Source organism: Cupressus sempervirens, chromosome 3 (assembly GCF_028749045.1).
Source record: "Cupressus sempervirens isolate cs-2001-9-10 chromosome 3, ASM2874904v1, whole genome shotgun sequence".
NCBI classification, from domain to species: Eukaryota; Viridiplantae; Streptophyta; class Pinopsida; order Cupressales; family Cupressaceae; genus Cupressus; species Cupressus sempervirens.
This window is the reverse complement of record NC_143120.1, coordinates 749792031-749812449: the sequence shown is the minus strand read 5'-3', so window position 1 is coordinate 749812449 and position 20419 is coordinate 749792031. Positions and strand designations below refer to the sequence as shown.

General features: G+C 31.7%; 1 protein-coding gene across 2 annotated transcripts in view; it reads right to left on the bottom strand.

Moving 5' to 3' along the window:
- Window positions 1–15603: 15603 nt before the first annotated feature.
- LOC149568983 (agamous-like MADS-box protein MADS1) overlaps window positions 15604–20419 on the bottom strand; it is an 81277-nt gene continuing 76461 nt past the window's right edge. The window contains exons 3-9 of one of the 2 annotated variants that reach the window (XM_089817672.1): window positions 17309–17390; window positions 16982–17043; window positions 16780–16879; window positions 16614–16655; window positions 16406–16447; window positions 16070–16224; window positions 15604–15938 (exon numbers count right to left, since the gene is read on the bottom strand). In XM_089817672.1, coding sequence (XP_089673798.1) covers window positions 15935–15938; window positions 16070–16224; window positions 16406–16447; window positions 16614–16655; window positions 16780–16879; window positions 16982–17043; window positions 17309–17390 — 487 coding nt within the window. In that variant the 3' untranslated portion in view covers window positions 15604–15934. Of the gene's footprint in view, window positions 15939–16065; window positions 16225–16405; window positions 16448–16613; window positions 16656–16779; window positions 16880–16981; window positions 17044–17308; window positions 17391–20419 lie in introns of those variants that run through there. The other variant, XM_089817673.1, reaches the window with a different exon arrangement.

The window sequence follows — 20419 nt, the reverse complement described above, 5'->3', positions numbered from 1 at the left end:
TAGACACACTATCATGTACATTACAATGATTTTTTGAGCCACAGATAAGAATTTACTATAACAATTTATAGAAGGAGGGCGATGAAAGGATACTACATTATGCCCATTTAGTTATCACAAAAGAGAAAATAAAAGGATAATATATCCTTGAAAGAAAAGGAAAGGAAAGTCCAATATATGTCCTAAATGAGAGATTTTATGATAATAAAGATGTACTCACAAGCATAAGAGTATATTCATGATGCTAATCCATACATAACACAATAAATACATTAAAGAAAATACATCAAATTATAAGAGAATACAAGTTCATAAAGGATTTTGGATGAATCACAAAAGAAGAGAATACAAATCACATTATACCTCCCTAAGTAGTTTCGATCTATACTAAAAATGTGATTTAAAGAAAACATAAGATTGAACTTGGTATGTTAGTCCATAAGAAATTACAATAAATGAATGCGTCATCATATGCATAGAATGGAATATCTTGAAGATCACTAAGATAACTTGAAAATAAAGATAAAAATCCCATTGAAAATAAAAGCAATGACTAAAAAAAGTAATTTAATAATGACCAAGATGCAACTGTTTTGTATTTTTAAAATACAAATATATGAAATGCAATCTATATGAAAATAATCCAAGAGGATATCTAAATATCACGAATACAAAAATAAACAAAAGAAGTAGATATAGATACACCCATAAAATACCTAATGTAAAGAAGGAAAGAATGGAGATAAAAAATATCTAACTCCAAAATCCACAAGAAGGGGGAATGAATTCGGCTTCACCAAAAGGAGTAAAATGAAAGTACTTTAATGGGATGTAAGCTTCCACTTTACTCCACTTAACCATTCAAATATGTATGTGAGGGAAAGGGTAATCTCCTAATATGATTCCTTTTTGAATCCAAATTAGATGAGAAAGGGTAACAATACTTAATTCAAATTATGGGTAGGAATACAATACAAGGAAATACACTCTAAGCCCATGTGTGATAATGTTTATGCAAAATTGAACTAATTGATTAAACAATATAAATCTAGATACTAAATGTACACAATCAACCCAATTAAGATATAGATCTAGGATAAGGATATGAGAGAAAATAAAATATAAAAGACTAACATTGAAAAATGTAGTAGAAGAATATATATTTTAGCTCTTAAAATTGTGGATCTGAGCCTATTTTTGAATATCTAACTGCAGATCTCTTAATAAAACGATGAAGACAGAACCTAGCAATTGTTCTTCTAAAAATGTAAAAGGTCAAGGTCCACCTAATTGGTCACATTCCCATGGAGTTGATGTGTAAAAGAAGCATTTTAATAGATTCAAACCAACTTCTCCAAAAATCTCTCACAAAGTAATTTCCAAATTTGCATTCAAAATCCCACTATCATTTTCCTACACATAGAAAGTGAAGGGTTTTTGTTGTTTATTGGTGAGGGCTTGCCTTGGTCGAGCCCTACATTGAGAATTCAACCTTGAATTTAAATATACATGATAAGGGAAATTATTGCATGTAGTATATTTTAATAATATCAAATAAGAGATATAATTACCTTCATAGATGCAATTTCATTTGATATGTAATCAAGTAAGTGTAATAGCCTTGACTTAAAGAAATAATAAAGAAATCAAATAAACCGAAACCTCATGTATGAAAAATGTATGTGACATGCCATGATGAATAATAGAAGATCTTGAATGGATTGGAAAAATAGATCTTGTCCTTAGAGCCAAACTCCACTACCACCTTGAAGGAAGAACCTTAATGCAAGATGGAGATACTTAGACTGGAATGCCTGAAGATTGTTGCTTGAAGAATAATGCCTAGATTGCTTGATTATAGAGTAATAGATTGTGAATATGAGATATGAAAATGAATCCCCCAAGCCGCCTTTTATACTAGTTTTGAACAGGAAAATAATCTAGGTCAACTAGAGAACAAAATAAATCAATTAGCAAAATAGAGGCACTCTGGCCCCTAAACCCCACAACCATTGGGGTCAATGTCAACTTGGTCAACTTTGACCTAGTCTAGGTTAACTTGGGTCAACCTTGACTTGGGTTGAATTGGACCTAGAGGAGGGAGAAAATAGGCTTTAGAAAGGCTGAGGAGAAGGTAGAGATGAAACTGGAAGATAATAGGCCTACCAGGAGATATGGCCAAAAAGGTGGCAAAAAAACACTTAAAAGACCATGTTAGAAGGTGAGAGATCAAAAAGAAGCATGCAACGAAAAGAGGGAGGAGAAGAAGAGACCAAAACCACACTAAGGAGGGCTAAAAGGTCTCAAAATGAAGTGTGTCCATTTTAAGATGGTACAAGATGAGATGACAAAATTGTGATCATTAGATCTAAGTTTATGTTTTTATGTTTTGTAGAACATCTACTTAAGGAAAGAAAAAAGAAGATTTAGGTATCATGAATAATGGTATCTTAGTTGAGAAATGAGAAGTGGATAGAGCAATCAAAGAATATCAACAATAATCATGTTATGATCATATTTGAGAATAAAAGATGAGCAATGGTATGTAATTATGGTATGAAGATGTAACAAATCTGATATAGCAGAATGGTGTAGACTATAGATTACTTTGTTGTTGTTACTTTCTTATCAGTGTGACTATTGAAATCACTTGTGTTGGTGTAAATAAGTATTTACTAACTACACTTTACTTAAGTTTACTTAGATTATTGCATTTTCATATTAGTTGTCATGTAGACACGTAGGAGTTTGCAGCTTTACATGAGTTGTCATGTTGAAAATGTAATAGATTATATTATATTTGAACATGTGTTGTCTATTACATCTCTTTATGAGATACACCTTTGTATTCTTATCCTTTCATTGTTGTACGTACATTCATGCACAACAAAGGATAATGCACTTTTGGTGGACATGTGCTTGGTTGGTATGATTATCTCTTTGTTGACTCCTAGGCATCTTGATTATCTTTATAAATACACTACTATGATGTATTCATCCATTATCATTTGATCATCTCTTGTGCTTCTATATATTGGCATTGCATTATTAACTTAGGAAAATTCTTACATGGTATCAGAGCTATAGGAGCATACATTTGCTAGTTGTTGGAGAGCTTCATTATCTCACATTTTGGAAGGCCATGATTCAGATCTGGGATCAACATTCTTATGGGAGTGTCTTGAAAAAAATTGACCTCACCATTGCGTCCGAGGGTCATTTTGGAAAATTTTGACTATAAATTTGGCTACCTTGGGAAAAAGTCAAATCTAAGGAAAAATATTTTTGCAAATTAGAACTTGAGGCACGATTTGCAAATTGGCATGATTTTGGATATTTATTGCATTTTCTATCTACAATTCTTCTATTTCTATTAATTTAATTTTTGGATATTATCTTTCATAATTTGCAACTATTTTTGGATTTGTATATTCTATATTTTTTAGAATATTTTATTGTAAAAAATTATGGCATATAAGGCCTATATATTTGGTGGTCGATTAGTGTGTGTGCAGGCAGATTGAACAACCAACTTTGTGACCCACCTCTCAATCAACATTTAATTCTCATAACCTACAGTAAACAATTGATGATTCATATCACATATTGAAGTAACACCCTTATCATAGTGACATCTCTCTACTTTCACATTCTGTGGATTCAACTATTTGAAGGGCTCTTCCCTAATGCACAAGGAATGTGGGACTAAAGTCTCACTCCCTTGATTGACCTTCTTGATAGGCATTGACACAACTCCCTGTTCCCCCACTTATGCCTACCACGTGGGCACAAGTAATGGGACACATGGAAAAGCCAACTCAACCCAATAGAAACCCATGTGACCTCCATGTGGTGAATACACAACATCCACATGGCCTAATATGGTTTTGACACATTAGCTACTATTAACCAATAATAATAGTAAGTTTTTGGGTCTTTGGATTCAAGTCTTAAGAATAGGGGTGCATTAATTTCCTCTTCTCTATAGGGTCGAGCCTAGTCTTCCCTACTAATCTCATTTTGTATCCAGGAAATGGATGTCCATAGTTGAATGTCTCCCACATACATTACTATAATATATTCTCTATTATTAGGAATTACTAAATTATGCAAATATACTTCACATAAAAGGTTTTTTTTAAAATTATTGAAGGAGAGTTTTGGAAAGAATGAGAGAACTCATGTGGGGTATGTAGAGATGGATTAAGACAATTTTTCTTTAAGGAATAAAGTGAATACTTATACTAGTGGTCAACATTGGAGAACTTCAAGTATCATAGTAGTAATTTGAGTAACCTTTTCTTTTAGCACTATGATCTCATCTTCTTTATCCCTCAGTTCTTGTTGCTGATTATTGATAATTTGTTGTCAATTATTTTTCTCTTCTCTCCACATAGCCTTCTCAATTAAAACATACTAGTATAGGAAAAGTCCATCTGTCAAAGATGTGGAAAGATTTGGTGGAGGTATTAGGACCTATTGTTCAATGTTTTTCCATCTAGGCTCTATGAAAGCCACTTGTTCATCATTTTATACTTTATTAGTTAGGCACCCAGTCTATAGTACTATTGCTCTTTTTGAATTCTAAACTATTGATTATTGTAGATTCTCTACCTCTAACTACTAAGCTACCTAAACTAAATTTTCTAGTCCTTCATTCATGATATGCTCAATAATTTGGTCAATAGTCTCCATGTTTATTTTAGGGTACTCATTATCAATACTTTCATTAGTTGCTATTGGAGGTTCTTCCTATATTTCTCTAGAAACAAATATTGTTTCCTCATTCACTACTTCTTTCTCATCATTTGAAGATTCATACACAACCTATGGAGCTTGTCCTCTCCTCTAGAACATAAAGTTGTGCAGTCCTGACTCATAATCACTACTATCATCCTCAATGAAGATATTTTCAATAACCTTCCTACAACTTTTCTGGCTCATTTGGAGAATTTCCAAAATTTTCATGGGGCACACATGTATCATCATCCCTATCCATGTCTAGCTCAATCAATACTTTTTTAGGTTCAAAAATAACATCATGAACATATGTGTCAATAGGGACACCACCCAAGCTAGGGTTTTTGGCAATTCTCCCACTCCTTCTAATAGGTGTATCAAACAAAGTCTTAGATACTTTTTCCCTCTTTTTGCAAGAGGAATCTCCTTTAGCAGAAACTACAAGAGCTTCTTTTTGAAATTTCTTTCATTTAGAAGGATGTTGGGTGGAAATAATGATGTATTCTACATCCTTTTATTTTCTTGGATGTTCAATATTTTCCTCCATTGGTTCTTTAATTATTTCTTCCTCATTTTTCCTAGTGTAGATGATCTAATTTTAACACTAGACCAAGGGGTAACAAAGGCTTTACGAGGATTTTTTTTCCTTCCCTTTACTAGAAGTAGGAGTAGGTGGGGATTTGTTAAAAATTTTCTTCTTAGTAGGCCTAGGGTTTTCAGAGAAATTGAAAAGTGAAGGATCAAATCTTTCTATAATCTTTTTAGTACTAGTTGTAGTGACAAATCTTCTTTATACACCTTGTCCTCTAGTTCTTACTAATCTAGGCACATACTCATCCATTAATAATAAATATTCCCAAGACATCATCAAATTTTGTTGTGAATTTGTTTCAACTAATAATTTGATCAAACAATAACAGTTACATCAACTGTGATAAGTGAACATGGTAGAAAGAGTGAATTCGGAAAAGAATGTGAAAGGCAGGAAGTTTAATAACAATAATGCTAATAGCATCCCTAATACATGAAGGCAATATGCAACAAAGAAACTAGGTTACCTAACTAAATTCAAAAATCAATCCCCTACCTCTGCAAAGGACTCCAAATCATGGAATCATCCCAAAAAAGTCTCATAACATCCTCAACAAGTAGGAAAGAGCAATCTCACACTCAAAAAATGCTATGAAATTTTATAAGCAAATCCAGAGGAACGATGAATCAATAAACTAGAAGCAAGCTTAATTACTTTTGAAACCCTAGTTTGACTCCATACAACCCAGAATGTAGCCATCATCAACAAGCAGAAGAACAAGGAGGAAGATGGATGACAGATAATCATCAACCTAAAAAATAAAAGGAACAATGCAAATCAAACAATTTCAAAATAAAAACTATAGAACAATGACTAAAAAATCAAAAAGCCTCCTTTAAGCAAACCAAATACACCAGCATTGGAGGTATGCAAAGTAACTCTTCATCTATAAGTCCAAGCCTCTGTTATCTACCCCGACCTTCAAAAATTTTAGATACAAATAATGTTCCTTTAGAAAATACCAAAACCTATTTGAATCAGTCTAAAACCCAAGCATAGAAGAAAAATAAAATACCCCAAAATATTGCAAAGCCATCTGTATACATCCCACCACATAGGAAAATATTAGCAAATCTACCAAAGCTAGAATAAACTCAAACGATGCACTATAATAGGAAAAACCCTAATGATGATAAAGATACCATTATCATCAACAATGAAGCAAGTGAAATGAAATGGAAAGAATGATTAGGCCTAGAAGCATATGTGATCTCAAAGACAAACTAATCAGGAACATAATTAGGATCTATGGATCCCAAGTAAGTAACATTATCTCCTACTATAATCATTCTTTATATGTTCAATGTCAAAATATAAAATTTAGAAATAAATTGGTAGGTATTTCTAACTTCTTTTACAAAGGATTCCAGTGGATTTTAGTGCATGGGTACCAAACTTTGAAGATAATAAAAACCCAGAAACAAAATAAGAAAATGTGGATAGAATGCGAAAACATTCATCCAAAATTAAATGATTTTGACATCCTAACTAGAATAGGTCAGTCATTAGGAGAATTAATAGGAATTGAAGCAAATTTAAGAACACCAAGCAAGATCAAATTCCTAATGAAAATGAAGACAAATCAATTAGCTATCAAGTCAAAAAAGGTAATAACCAATAGATCAATCTATAGGTTAGCTTTCACTCACTATAAAGAAGAATTTAACAGAAACAAGAGAATAGACTTTAGTATGAATAACACCAAGAACAACTTTAAAGACTCATTAAGGGAAATTAGAGATTAGGTGGGAAATAATAAAAGGAAAAGTAGAGAAAGTTGTTAGTTTGTGGTGATTGATCAGGGAAGTATTGTACATACTTCATAAATTCTTTGGGGTTTGGGGAAATTTTTTTTTTTGGGTCATGGTCAACATTGTGGCTGATGTATGGCCGACATATGGTTGACATGTTGTAACTCTAAAGTGGCATAAAATTACTTATATAAAAGGGCTTAGGGTAGGGATTTTTCCATAAGGTGTGATGTGAAAATTGCTTCTTGTGGTGGTATTGTGCTATAAGGGATTATAGATTGTAATCTAGTTGTAATCATTGGATCATAATAATATTGGACTTGTTGTTTTGTGGATGTAGCCTAGGGTTTGGGTGAACCACGTTAAATCTTGGTGTCTTGTGTTCTTCTCTATGTTATTTATTATTTCTTGGTATTATTTATGTTTACATGTAATTGTTATTTTTGTCTGAGGTTAATCCTAACAAAATCCACAAAGACAGAAGGCAAGAGAAGGAATCTAAGGAAGTAGAATTAGAGGTGCAACATGCACTTACAAATGAAGTAGAGGAAACATAACAAATACAAAAGGAAAGTAAAGAAAATCAAACTACACTTTTAGAACTAAAGACATGTAAATAATGCAAAAAAAGGAAAGGAAAGTTTAGAAGAATTGGAGCTTAGTATGAAAAAGCATGAGGTCATACTCCTCCAAAATGATATAGAAGATAAATTAACTATAGTATAACAGATCCATTTGGAACATACAACAGCAACAACAAACAAGGATTCAATAATACTACATGAAACACAAGGGAAAAAACAATGATAACATCAAAAGATACTAATAGAGATAAGTAGGGGACAACAATAAAGGAAGATTAGAAATTGCAAGAAGATTTAGTAACAAGTGGGAAGATAGATAAGGAAAACCAAAAAAATATGAGATAGTAAATGTAGAGGAAAAAAATGTTTAATTGTGACCAAAATGAAAACTCTTAAAAATAAAATTTTAGAATGGAATAAAACATAATTTAATAACAAATTCAAACAATAATTCAATATCGAAGAAAAACTTAAAAAATTGAACATAGAAGTAATGAAACATGGAATGAATAATGAACAATATATGGAAGAAAAAAAACTATTAGTAAAACACGAAGATATCTTAGCAAAGGAGGAAGTATTCTAGAAACAAAAGTCTCAGGAAAAATGGCTGAAAGAAGGAGATAGAAATAAAAAATTCTTCCATAACAGTACTATACAAAATAGAGCCTTTAAAAACATCACGAGTATAAAAAAGAAAGAGGGCAACATGGAAACTGAACTAGCCGAAATTGTGAAGTTTATGGATTATTTCAAAAATACCCTCAACAACTTTGACTCCTCAAACCTATCTATCCAAAAGGAGATGTTAAAAGTAATTCCAAAAATTATCTTGGAAGAAGATAATAAATTTCTAAACAAACCTTTCTCATTAACAAAAATTTAAAAAACTCTTTTTAATATTAACCCAAATAAATCACCTAGACTAAACGAGTTCCAAGCATTCTTCTTTCAAAATTGTTGGGAAATCATTGGATCAGATCTCTAGAAAGCAATTGAAGCCACCAAAAATGGAGAGGCGCTACTTACAAAAATAAACCATACTTTTCTCAAATTAATACCTAAAAAGAGTAACATCGAGGAACCCAAAGACTTTAGACCTATGGCACTTTGTAACACGATTTATAAAATCTTGTCAAAATCCCTAGCAACCCATTTTGAAGTTTTCCTTCCCAAACTTCTTTCAGAAGAGAAAATAGGGTTTGTACAAGGTAGATCCATATTAGATGGAATTTCCATCATTCAAGAAATAATCCACTTAGCAACAAAGAATAAGGAGGCATGTATGCTAATGAAACTAGACATTCAAAAAGCATATAGCAGTTCTTGGTGGACTAGAGATTCCTATGTAAAACCTTAGAATCATTTGGGTTTTCAAACCAATGGATCAATATTATATATCAATGCATCTCAACCCCAAAAATATTCATCCTTGTCAATGGAGCACCAAAAGGTTTTTTTAGCATCACTAGGGGTATTCAACAAGGGGACCCAATCTCACCCTTTCTTTCTATTGTCGTGGTAGAAACCTTCGAGAGATCTATTAAAACTGCCCAAAGAGAAATGAAAATCCAAGGTTTAGCAGTAGCTAACAACATTGCTAACACCACCCATCAGTAATTTGCTGATGAAAAAATCTTGTCAGGCATTAGTTCTAGAATAGAAGTAAATTTTTTTTAAATTATCATAAATAATTATACTAAAGTTTAAGGACAAAAGTCAACACTGAAAAATTAGAAATATTCTTTCTCAACACATCAATAGAAGAAGAAAATTATATTTGTCATTATATAGGATATAAGAAAGGTATATTCTCATCAAAGTATCTTGGGATCCTTCTGGAAAAAGAATCAAAACAGAATCAAGGATTGGAAAATATTCTATAAAGAATAAACAAACACATAGAGGCTTGGAAAGGAAAATAGTTAACCAAAGCTGGAAGGACCACTAAAGTTAAAGAAGTACTTACAACACTACCTACCTACCAACTATCATGGCTACAATTACTAAGAAATATCAATAAAAAAATAGAAATAAAACTTAGAGATTTCTTCTAGAAAGGAATAGAAAATAAAAAGAAAGAAACTCTCATCCGATGGGAAAAAATTTGTAGGCCTAAAGAAGTAGGGGGTTAGGAGTTGCAAATCTAGAATGGAGAAATGAAGCTTTAGGAGCTAAACAAGTTTGGCAGATGTGCCAAGAAAGAGATAGAAAATGGGCCAAAATTATGTTCAACAAATATCTAGGTTCAACTGATTATAATTATCTCCGTAGAACTAAAAGTCCCCCCAAAGGTTCTATAATCTAGAACTTCATTAAAAAATGTCAACCAATAATCTCAAAGTATGTCACCTAGAACCTAGGAAGTGGGGATAAAACCCTTTTCTGGGAAGACTCGTGGAATGGACTCCCCCACCAAGATTCCTACAATTTCCCATCAATTTTAAAAACACATTATCCTCTATATGGGGAACTTAAGTAGCTGATTATATGTACAATGATCCCTCAAATGAAGAAACCCCATGGAAGTGGAAATCACTAGCCAAATTAGGCCTACAAATTGAAGAACAAAAAAAGTTAGAGAAAATTCTCAGAGACCATCCTATCAACTTTCATAATAGGGAAGACAAGATTACCTGAGCAACTTTGAAGGACAAAACATAAAAAGTTAAGGAAGGATATAAGATAATGATCAACTCTCAAAGATGAGAAGAATTAAACATACCTCTAAATCTTTTTTGGGAACTACAGGACTAGCAAAGACATGTATCTTCCTTTGGGTAGTGTTTCGAAGCCATATTCTAACAATAGATAGGATAAGGAAAATGGGCTTTGAAGGCCCTTCAATATGCTTGCTTTGTAAAGAAGAAGCAAAAACTATAGAACATTTATTTTAGCATTGTAAATATGCCAAAGAATGCTGAGAGTGACTTTAGAGGAAACTCAATTGGACCTCCCTGCTACCTAGGGAATGACAAGAAGATCTCTCTGCCTAGCCCACTAATTCAAACAAAAAATTATGGGAAGTTATGGAATATCAACCAACTAACTAATTTGGAAAATTTGGAAAGAAAGAAATAGAAAAATTTTCAATAACTTAGAGTTGAATACAAATTCTCTTTTCAATAAGATTGAATCTAGCATAATGGAAGTCATGAACAACTACCTTAGAATAACAACTAAAGAAGAAGGCTCATTCATGAAATGGGATGTAGAAATTAAAAAGAATTGGAAGCATTTAATCAATCCTCTACTCTATTATAAAAAAAAGGATTGTAAAGAAAGAAGTGAATGTAAATGGGAGCCTCCACCAATAGGATGGAAGAAGCTCAATTTTGATGGAGCCTCAAGAGGAAACCTAGGGACAGCAGGAATCAGATTTATAATTAGAGAAGAATCTAGAAAATGGATTATGAAGAAAGCTAAACCCTTGGGCATAACCACCAACAATATTGTAAAACTAGAAGTAGTACATGAAGGTCTACTTTATAGAAATAAATTAAATATTAGAAAGATAATTATTGAAGGAGACTCCCAAATAATTCTCAACACTCTAAGAAAGAGAAGTACGCCGAATTGGATCTTAAACTCCAAGTTAGGGAGTATTCTTAGTCTAATGGATAAATTCGAAGAGGTATGATTCAAACACATATATAGAGAAGGTAAATTTGAGGTAGATCTATTAGCAAATAAAGGGGTTGATGGAGAATATATCCTATTATCAACCCTTGAACTAGACAATTCATCTATTTTATTATCTTAAAACTTTAACCTTAGTTCTAAACTTTCTCACACCCTCCTTTTAAGCAAGATCATCATGAAAACTACTAGCTTGTAAAACTTCCTAAAAACCCCCCTTTTTCATCATTATAGTTTGACACTCGTGATCATCTATAATCACCTATATCCGGTTCTCTTCTAGCTACCATCGACTAACAATATCAGTGGTTTTTCCACTTCTAGATCCTTCCTATGTGTTCGATTTTCCTATTTAACAAATGTCTCTATTTTTACTGCTCACTTTCGTCCTAATTCTTTGTGCTCGCCTTAGTTATATATTTATTATGGATTCCACTATTAGTTTATTTCACTCCTTAGAGGTTCGTACTATGGCCTTTAGAGGCAATATAAAACTAGAGAGATGAAACCTAATTTTAAACCTTGTGGATGACATGACCAAAATTTTTGTTAGTCGTGCCCTAGGGGAAAGTGTCTTTAACTATGACTTTACTTGGAGAACCAATAGTGACACTGTAGGTTCCTTTATAGGGTGTCTTGCTAGAGCCAAAGTGGAGAAATGGGCGATTGTCAAGCTTTGCTACAAATTTTTCAATCCAATTTGTGGTGTAGCTCTTAAACTAGTACAAAACTCTAAGGAGTGAAATAAACTAGATTAGTGGCAATGTTATGTGATATGCATCTATAACTTGGTGCTCAGTTCAAATATTCTTTAATACAAAAAATAAAAAATTAATAATATTTTAAATTCTTAAAAAAGACTTTGAATTTTTAAAGATGAAATAAGTTAAATCAATCTAAAAATAAACTACAATAATTCAAATATTCAAGGTTATCTGATTAAGAATAGGAAATTGTGATTTTTTTCATTCAAGAAAGCAATGAATTAAAAAAGAAATATTCAAAAGTTGACATCTAATTGTTATAATCACATAAATTTGGAAAGTTATAAGAGAGGATAACATTTTATCAATATCTTAAGTTAGTCTTTCAAATATGTGATGTACTAGTTATTTTCATTGAAAAAAGAAAAGATTTAGTGAAAAAATATCAAAGAATTCACATTTAATTGGTACAGTTGGATAAAGAGCTTATGTAACATTTCAAGGACATATGTATCTCTAATCAATGATTAATAATGATCTCTTTTTCAAGTTAGATGAATTTGAGAAATTCAACAATATACTTCAATGGTTAAAAAAGTTGTTTTTAGTCTTGTTAAAAAACACCAATGATAAACTAATGTATTCATGTTACATTACTTGTGCGCTAAGATTATAAAATATTCCTGTGAGGATTTAGAAATATTTACTAAATAATCACAAATTACTTTTATACTAAATATTTACTAAATATTCGCCACTTCTAGATCCTTCATATGTGTTCAATTTTCCTATTTAACAAATGTCTCTATTTTTACTGCTCACTTTTGTCCTAATTCTTTGTGCCCGCCTTAGTTATATATTTATTATGGATTCCACTATTAGTTTATTTCACTCCTTAGAGGTTCGTACTATGGCCTTCAGAGGCAGTATGAAACTAGAGAGATGAAACCAGATTTTAAACCTTGTGGATGACATGACCAAAATTGTTGTTAGTCGTGCCCTAGGGGAAAGTGTCTTTAACTATGAATTTACTTGGAGAACAAATAGTGATATTTTAGGTTCCTTTATAGGGTGTCTCACTAGAGCCAAAGTGGAGAAATGGGCGATTGTCAGGCTTTGCTACAAAATTTTCAATCCAATTTGTGGTGTAGGTCTTAAAGAAGCTATTAATAGCATAGATGACAAGCTTAGGATCCTTCTGCCTAAGCTCTACATGGCACATCTTCTTGGGAGCTTCAAGCTAGCCATTGTCCCTAGACACCCCTCTCTGGTAATCTGAGAGAATGCCATTTTTCTCAATAGTGGCCAAAAATAGAAGCCAATATCCATTTTCTCCTTCGATGGAGAGGTATTGTAGAAGATCATAGCAAGGCATGGCTTAGACACCACGTTAGTATCCTCAAATGCTACATTCAAATAGGAGTGGAGCTGGACAACCCTGAAGCTTTGAATTTTTGCCTCCCCAATATGGAAAATTCTAGTAGAGAGAAAAGCTCCTTTAATTTTTTTCCAAACTTCCAAACCGAGAACCCTAAGGACATAGTGGAGATTATTATGGTGTATTGGAAAAAGGATGGTTAAGTTATTTCATTTTCTATAGTTTGTTGGTTTTTCCTAGATGCCAAATTTTTCTCCTCTTAGCCACTAGCTGGTGGTTTCTTTGTTTTAGTTCTTCCTCCCCAGCCTTTGGGCTTCTTTGTATATCATATGATATTATACTATGTATCAATGGTTGGTCTTCATAAATGTTAGGGCTTTGGTTTATCATTTTGAATCCTTCCTCTTACCTTGCTTTTGCTGCTTTCTAGTATAGATAGGTTCATTTTGTTCTAGGCACAAAGTTTAAAATATCACCCTTGATCATCAAATTACTATATAAAATTGTAATTCCTTATGAATATAATACTCTATTTTGTAATCCTCTGTTTGATTTCTTGAGACTATTCATATCTGGTTCTTTCAATGTATGAAGAAAGGAAGAATTTGGATACTAACAACTTCAGAAACTTGTAATACCCTCTATCAGTTAGTATTTATTTAATTCAACTTTTACATGAATAATTAGTATCAAATATAGATATATAAAACTTGAACGAAACATATAAGGATATACATCAAGAAATTATAGTAAGCAATAAATAAGAGGAATTGGAAACATCTGATCAGTTCTAATCCTTTCCAACATAGTAAGATAAGTGAAAATTGATAAATAGGCTAATTTTCAAATCTTCACTATCAAAGTTCAAAAATTATCATAAGGACACAATCATTAAAAATTGATAAGTGAAAATTAGTTGGAACTTTACTAACTCCCAATAATATACATATATTTAAAAAGAAAAAGTGTTAAAGTATGTTATAGAGAAGGTTTCTTCATTCAATCTCTCTTTGCCCATTCAATCTTTTGGACTAATACTATTGACACCCTATGGAAAGAAAAGTCTTCTTTGCTATGCAGGTTAGTATAGATACATTATCTTAGGAGGTATATTTGACAAAAAAGTGAGGATTAGTAACATAAGTCAGAATTCGGAAAGATAGGATGAATGCAACAAGAAAAATTAATCCTGTCAGTACAAGATCCAATAAAAGCAATCAACAAAAGATTTAATAAATATTGTATATATTGGGGTATGCCCCTTTTAAAATTTGTATTGTATAGGACTTTGGTCCTGGGCAAGATTGGAGGTTTTCTTGCTCCATTCTTTCCTACCACTGCCCATTTGAATGGAGAATAGTGTTTTAAAATAAAAATAAAAATTCAAATATAATATAAAGGCTTCATCTATTTACTGATAAAAACAAAAAAACAATTTTTATTTTTTTTGATCAAATAATGATTTGCCACAAAGTTAGGCTTACCTTCTTGTACATGAAAAACCCTCTTCTTCAACAAGTTGAACAAGAAATGCGAAAGATTCATTGGTTTATTTTTATGCCAAAGTCCACGAGAGCACTAATTCCTTGATTTTTTGCACCTTAAACTTTTAAGCTGATTTGCATGTGAAATTCATGGAACTTTTAGTTTAAAATATTCCTACAAATTCTTTGTAGCAGGCACTAAGAAATTTTAGAAGGCCCCCTTCCATGAGACTACCCTTAGAACCCATCATTTGGAAGCATTAATTAGAGTTTAAAGACCTTCTATTAGAAACATAACAACAAATATTAAAATATAATATTATTAGTTTTAAAAAAAAATTATTAGTAAAATAAATTTGTATCAACATTCAGATCTTATTATATGATCTATTTTGTAAAATATTCCTTTTAGAAAGCTAATAAAAATAAAATACTGCCTATGATCCAAAAAAATTATATAAAAATATACCAGCATTAAAATCTAAAAACTACAACAAGAACAATCATGAATTGCACAAAACTATTAAATTAACAAAACTAACCCTTCGAAATATAAACGTAAGCCTGTGAAACATTAGCGGACTCTCTTAACCAAACCTCCAAATTTTGGATTTGCAGTATTATCTTCTTATATCTCACATGTTACAGATACTTGTTTCAAACTTTAAAAGAAATATAAATAGCTTATCCAATCCATTCTTGTAAAAATCAAACTTGAGTGCAAAACGATATGAAGCAAACAAGTGTGTAAAGGACTTCTTAATTTATAGCGTTCCACTCGCATTCATACCATGTCATGTAATATCAAGTAACATGATCTTTTCCCCTCTGTACATATATAACAAATAAATAGGTTGCAAGGCAGTTAATAAATCAAATAGGTTTTAGTATTGTGTCATAACCTCACAGAGAGTTGATAAAGCGGAGTTTTATCTTATGTTCACTGGTAATTAGCAATCTCTTCAATTATACTCTACAGAGACTATATATATACTCCAGACTTATACACATTCACAAAAGGCTTTCATTCATCATCTTCAGCTTCCCTCCATTTCATTCATTTTATCTGGAAATACAACAAAAGGAACATCAAGGCTGGAGTTTGGTTAAGCCTACTTTTTTCATACGCGGCAAGTTTTATATTGAAGGACAAAGGAAGAAAAATGACAGAAAGAACAGAAGTAAAAATAAACTTACCCCAGGTGAAGGGCCGTTAGCTCCTGACAAGCATAATGGTGAGCAGGAAGCATAAGATTAGGATGCATGTAATTTCTCGAGTCAAAAGGCAATGCATCATATTCAGGATGCGGTACTATCATGTTCACATTCTGGCTGTATTGGCCTTCCATTATCTGCTCATGACATAAGTTGTAGTCACAAAAAGAATTTATAGAGCAGCTATTCTATTCTCAACACGCCCTGTTCCGACATATTTAGTTCTCACATTTACTACAATGCACTACCTGTTTAGGCAGAACCCATAAACCATCAAATAAAAAATTAAACAACTTAAGTACTCTATAGAGTTCATACCTTTAGTCGAATAGCCTGATTCATTTCAATCAGCCTGTGTTCCTGAACAATACAATCATAGCTCTTAATAATGCCTACCCTGAATGTTGGTATGTTATTTGAATGCACACAATTTACTGGAGGTTTTAAGCCCTTCTATTTAATAGATTGCCATCCAACACAAAAGAATGTCAGGTGAAGTTTATATCCTTTAACTAACATTACTTACCGATCTTTGCAGCTTCTCGATTTCCTCAACACACTTTTCTTCCTATTTAATGTGATCATGAACAAAAGAGGAAATTAATTTCCTGAGTTTGATAAGCATTTCACGCTAAGTAAGATGCAACGTAAAGTTGACAATCGGATGGTTTTGAAAAGACTATTTGCCCAACCTTTCTCTTCCGCACTCTGCCATGCGCCTTGTCAATTTTTGCCTCAAGTTGTTTAAGGTCCTTCTGGCTCAAATCGGATATTCCTTGTCCCTGAAGATTCCTGACTCAAAACCAAGAGCAATTTTAGAGATTTATCGTAAATAAAAAGTTTCGCAACAAATAAAGAATTGAGAAAACATTGTGTAAGAACACAAAATTTTACTGATTTGTGTTAGTCAAGGTATCAATTTGTTGTCTCAGTTGTGCAGCTTGCTGTTGATAGTACTGCAATATTCAAGAAAATTATATAGTAAGTTTTCTGGCTTTCAGGTACGTACAGTAAAATATGAGATTTTTTAACATAGAGAAGTTTAAAAGAATAGAAATATCTTCTCATGCAAATCTTAATTTGATCAAACAAATCTCTGTTGCTTTGTCATTTTTTACTACAACAATATTTTCTAGAGTCCATAGAAGCAATCATTGAGATATTATGTACTTTTATAGTTATGGAAGATAAAATTGCATAGCATTGAAATCAAAAGCTAACCTGAGTATTGGTCTCAGTAAAGCCACCTCCATGACTGTTATCGGCGGTAAACTTCTTATATTTTTCAATTGTTTTCTTCATGCTGCATATATCAGAACAACATTGTGAATTTTCATTCAAGGCGCAAAATAAAAGAATCCGTAAAATCATACAAGGAAATATTGTCGATAATTCATTACTATGTAAATCTTATTACAGTAAATATTCCTTATCACAATGTTTAGGAAGAAGAAGTTTACAAGTGAAAATGAAATGGCGCCAAAACATTTGTTTATGCCGGAAGAAACTTTTCAAGTTATAAATAATTGTGCAGTCAATAGTTATTTTTTATCCATCTTTCAATTCTGAATAACATGGCTGATGGCCATTACTCATTATATTTTTCTCGATTCACATAACAGAAACATGAATACTAGATTATCAAATAGAAAATCTTATGATTGCTGTAGAAATTTCAAAAACGATCACAAAGCTCTTAATACTTTTATTATATATTATTTAAAGAAATTCTCAAATCAGTTTCCTCTAGATATTTCAGCTTTCCTTATATTGTAGGAAGAAATTGGAGGAGTTTCTTTCTTTGCAAAGATATTAAATATATTGAAAAAATTAATTAATTTCTAATAGACATTTGGATTAGTGGCAATGTTATGTGATAGGCATCTATAACTTGGTGCTCAGTTCAAATATTCTTTAATGCAAAAAATAAAAAATAAAAAATATTTTAAATTCTTAAAAAAGACTTTGAATTTTTAAAGATGAAAGAAGTTAAATCAATCTTAAAAAAAACTACAATAATTCAAATATTCAAAGTTATCTGATTAAGAATAGGAAATTATGATTTTTTTCATTCAAGAAAGCAATGAATTAAAAAAGAAATATTCAAAAGTTGACATCTAATTGTTATAATCACATAAATTTGGAAAGTTATAAGAGAGGATAACATTTTATCAATATCTTAATTTAGTCTTTCAAATCTGTGATGTACTAGTTATTTTCATTGAAAAAAGAAAAGATTTAGTGAAAAAATATCAAAGAATTCACATTTAATTGGTACAGTTGGATAAAGGGCTTATGTAACATTTAAAGGACATATGTATCTCTAATCAATGATTGATAATGATCTCTTTGTCAAGTTAGATGAATTTGAGAAATTCAATAATATACTTCAATGGTAAAAAAAGTTGTTTTTAGTCTTGTTGAAAAAAACCAATGATAAACTAATGTATTCACGTTACATAACTTATGCACTAAGATTATAAAATATTCCTGTGAGAATTTAGAAATATTTACTAAATAATCACAAATTACTTTTAAAAATGGCTATGACAAATATTAGTTGATCTTAAGGAACCTTTATAGGTCAATAGTTTGAGGGGGTTTAACTAAGGGCATCAAATATCTTAAGGAAGCACATGATTTGTGCATCTAAAAGTTGGAGGAAACTATGAATGTGATTCAAGAAAAAACAAGAGAAATTATTGTTGTCAGTAAATTGGTCATGAACAATACCATTAAGGGCTTCAAGAAAGTGGACAAAGAGGTAGAAGCTTTATAGTTTATATCTAAGGGCCCGTTTGGTCGCGGGCATAGGAATGGAGAATAGGCATGTAATATTGTGATAGGAATGGCTATTCCAATAACAGGGATTTTTTGGAATGGGTATAAGCTCATTTTAGAGGCAAAATGGGAATACGCATTCCTATTCCCTATTCTAAGTGATGAACCAAACAGAAAATAGAAAACGTATTCCAACTTTTCTGTTCCTGTTCCAGCAACCAAACGGGCCCTTGGAACCTTGGAGCAGCTTCTCCTTTATCATTTTTTACACATATGCTTCCTAATAAATTATCTTACCAGAACTCAAGCCTTTAAACAATAATGTAATTTCATATAATATATATTTATAATTGTCCTATTCCATAAATTATCCTATTACCACTCATTGTGTAAACATAAATAATGATGAAGTCTTATATAATAATTATTAGTCAGTTATCCTGCCTAATAATGATATATTTGTTAAAGATTTCTTTGCTATAATCTGTTATCTCTTTCCTAATAGATTACACAATTTCACTTCAATATAATAGAAACAATAATCTAATTCCATAAGACGTTTCTTTGCTTCTATGAAAGTGGTCTTTCCTATTAAATCATCCTATAAATGCTCACTATCTAATAATAATAAATAACCATGTAATCTCATTTGTAATCAGAAATAAAAATCATCATTTCATCTAAAAGAGAACATCTCGAGAGAAGACAGACATAATGCAACTTAGAAGGGACTACGCATGGGGGATGGACATTTCAGGCAATTCTTTGTGTGAGCAGTAATAAGCCCTTGGTTAAATAGTGGGAAAAATGTATCTGATTTGATTGTTTTCTAAATTAATTAATTAATTAAAAATTCATAGATGTAACGGTTCTGCAGTGTAACGGTTTTGCAGAGATTCTTTGTGAAGCCCAATCATCGTTGATTGTAACTGCTCCTCCTTGATTCTCGGAGATGCTTGAATGCATTTATATATATAACTATGAGCTGAGAGCTGCTGTATCATTGTATCAAGATTTATTTCTAATAGAGATATTGGCCCTGCTTGTAATGTGGATGTAATCCAAAATATCTGGATGAACCACTATAATTTTGGTGTCTCTATTTCTGTTCTTTTTTCTCTAGTCTTGTTATTGTCCTATTCTATTTCTATTGTTAATTAGTTTTTGGGTCTGCAACTTACTTTCAACAATTGGTATCAGAGCTTGGTTAAGCTCGTTCGATTTTTTTTGGAAATTGGTGAGGTTTTTTTAATTTTTTGCAGGCACCATGGATGAAGCAAAAAAATGGAAGATTGAAACGTTTTCTGGGCAAAACTTTGGGCTATGGAAAGTGCAGATAGAGTCTTTGCTCATCAAGCAAGATTTACAACTTGCATGCATATCCGCAGATGTAAGGAGATTTATTGTTAAAACATAAAACATGAGAGGAAGTGTCTCTCAAATACCGAAGAATCCATTGAACTGCTTGCCAATGAGTTTTTTTAGGATTACTCATAAAACCACTCACAACTCCCACTGCATGAGCAATATCCGAATGTGTGCTAACCATGG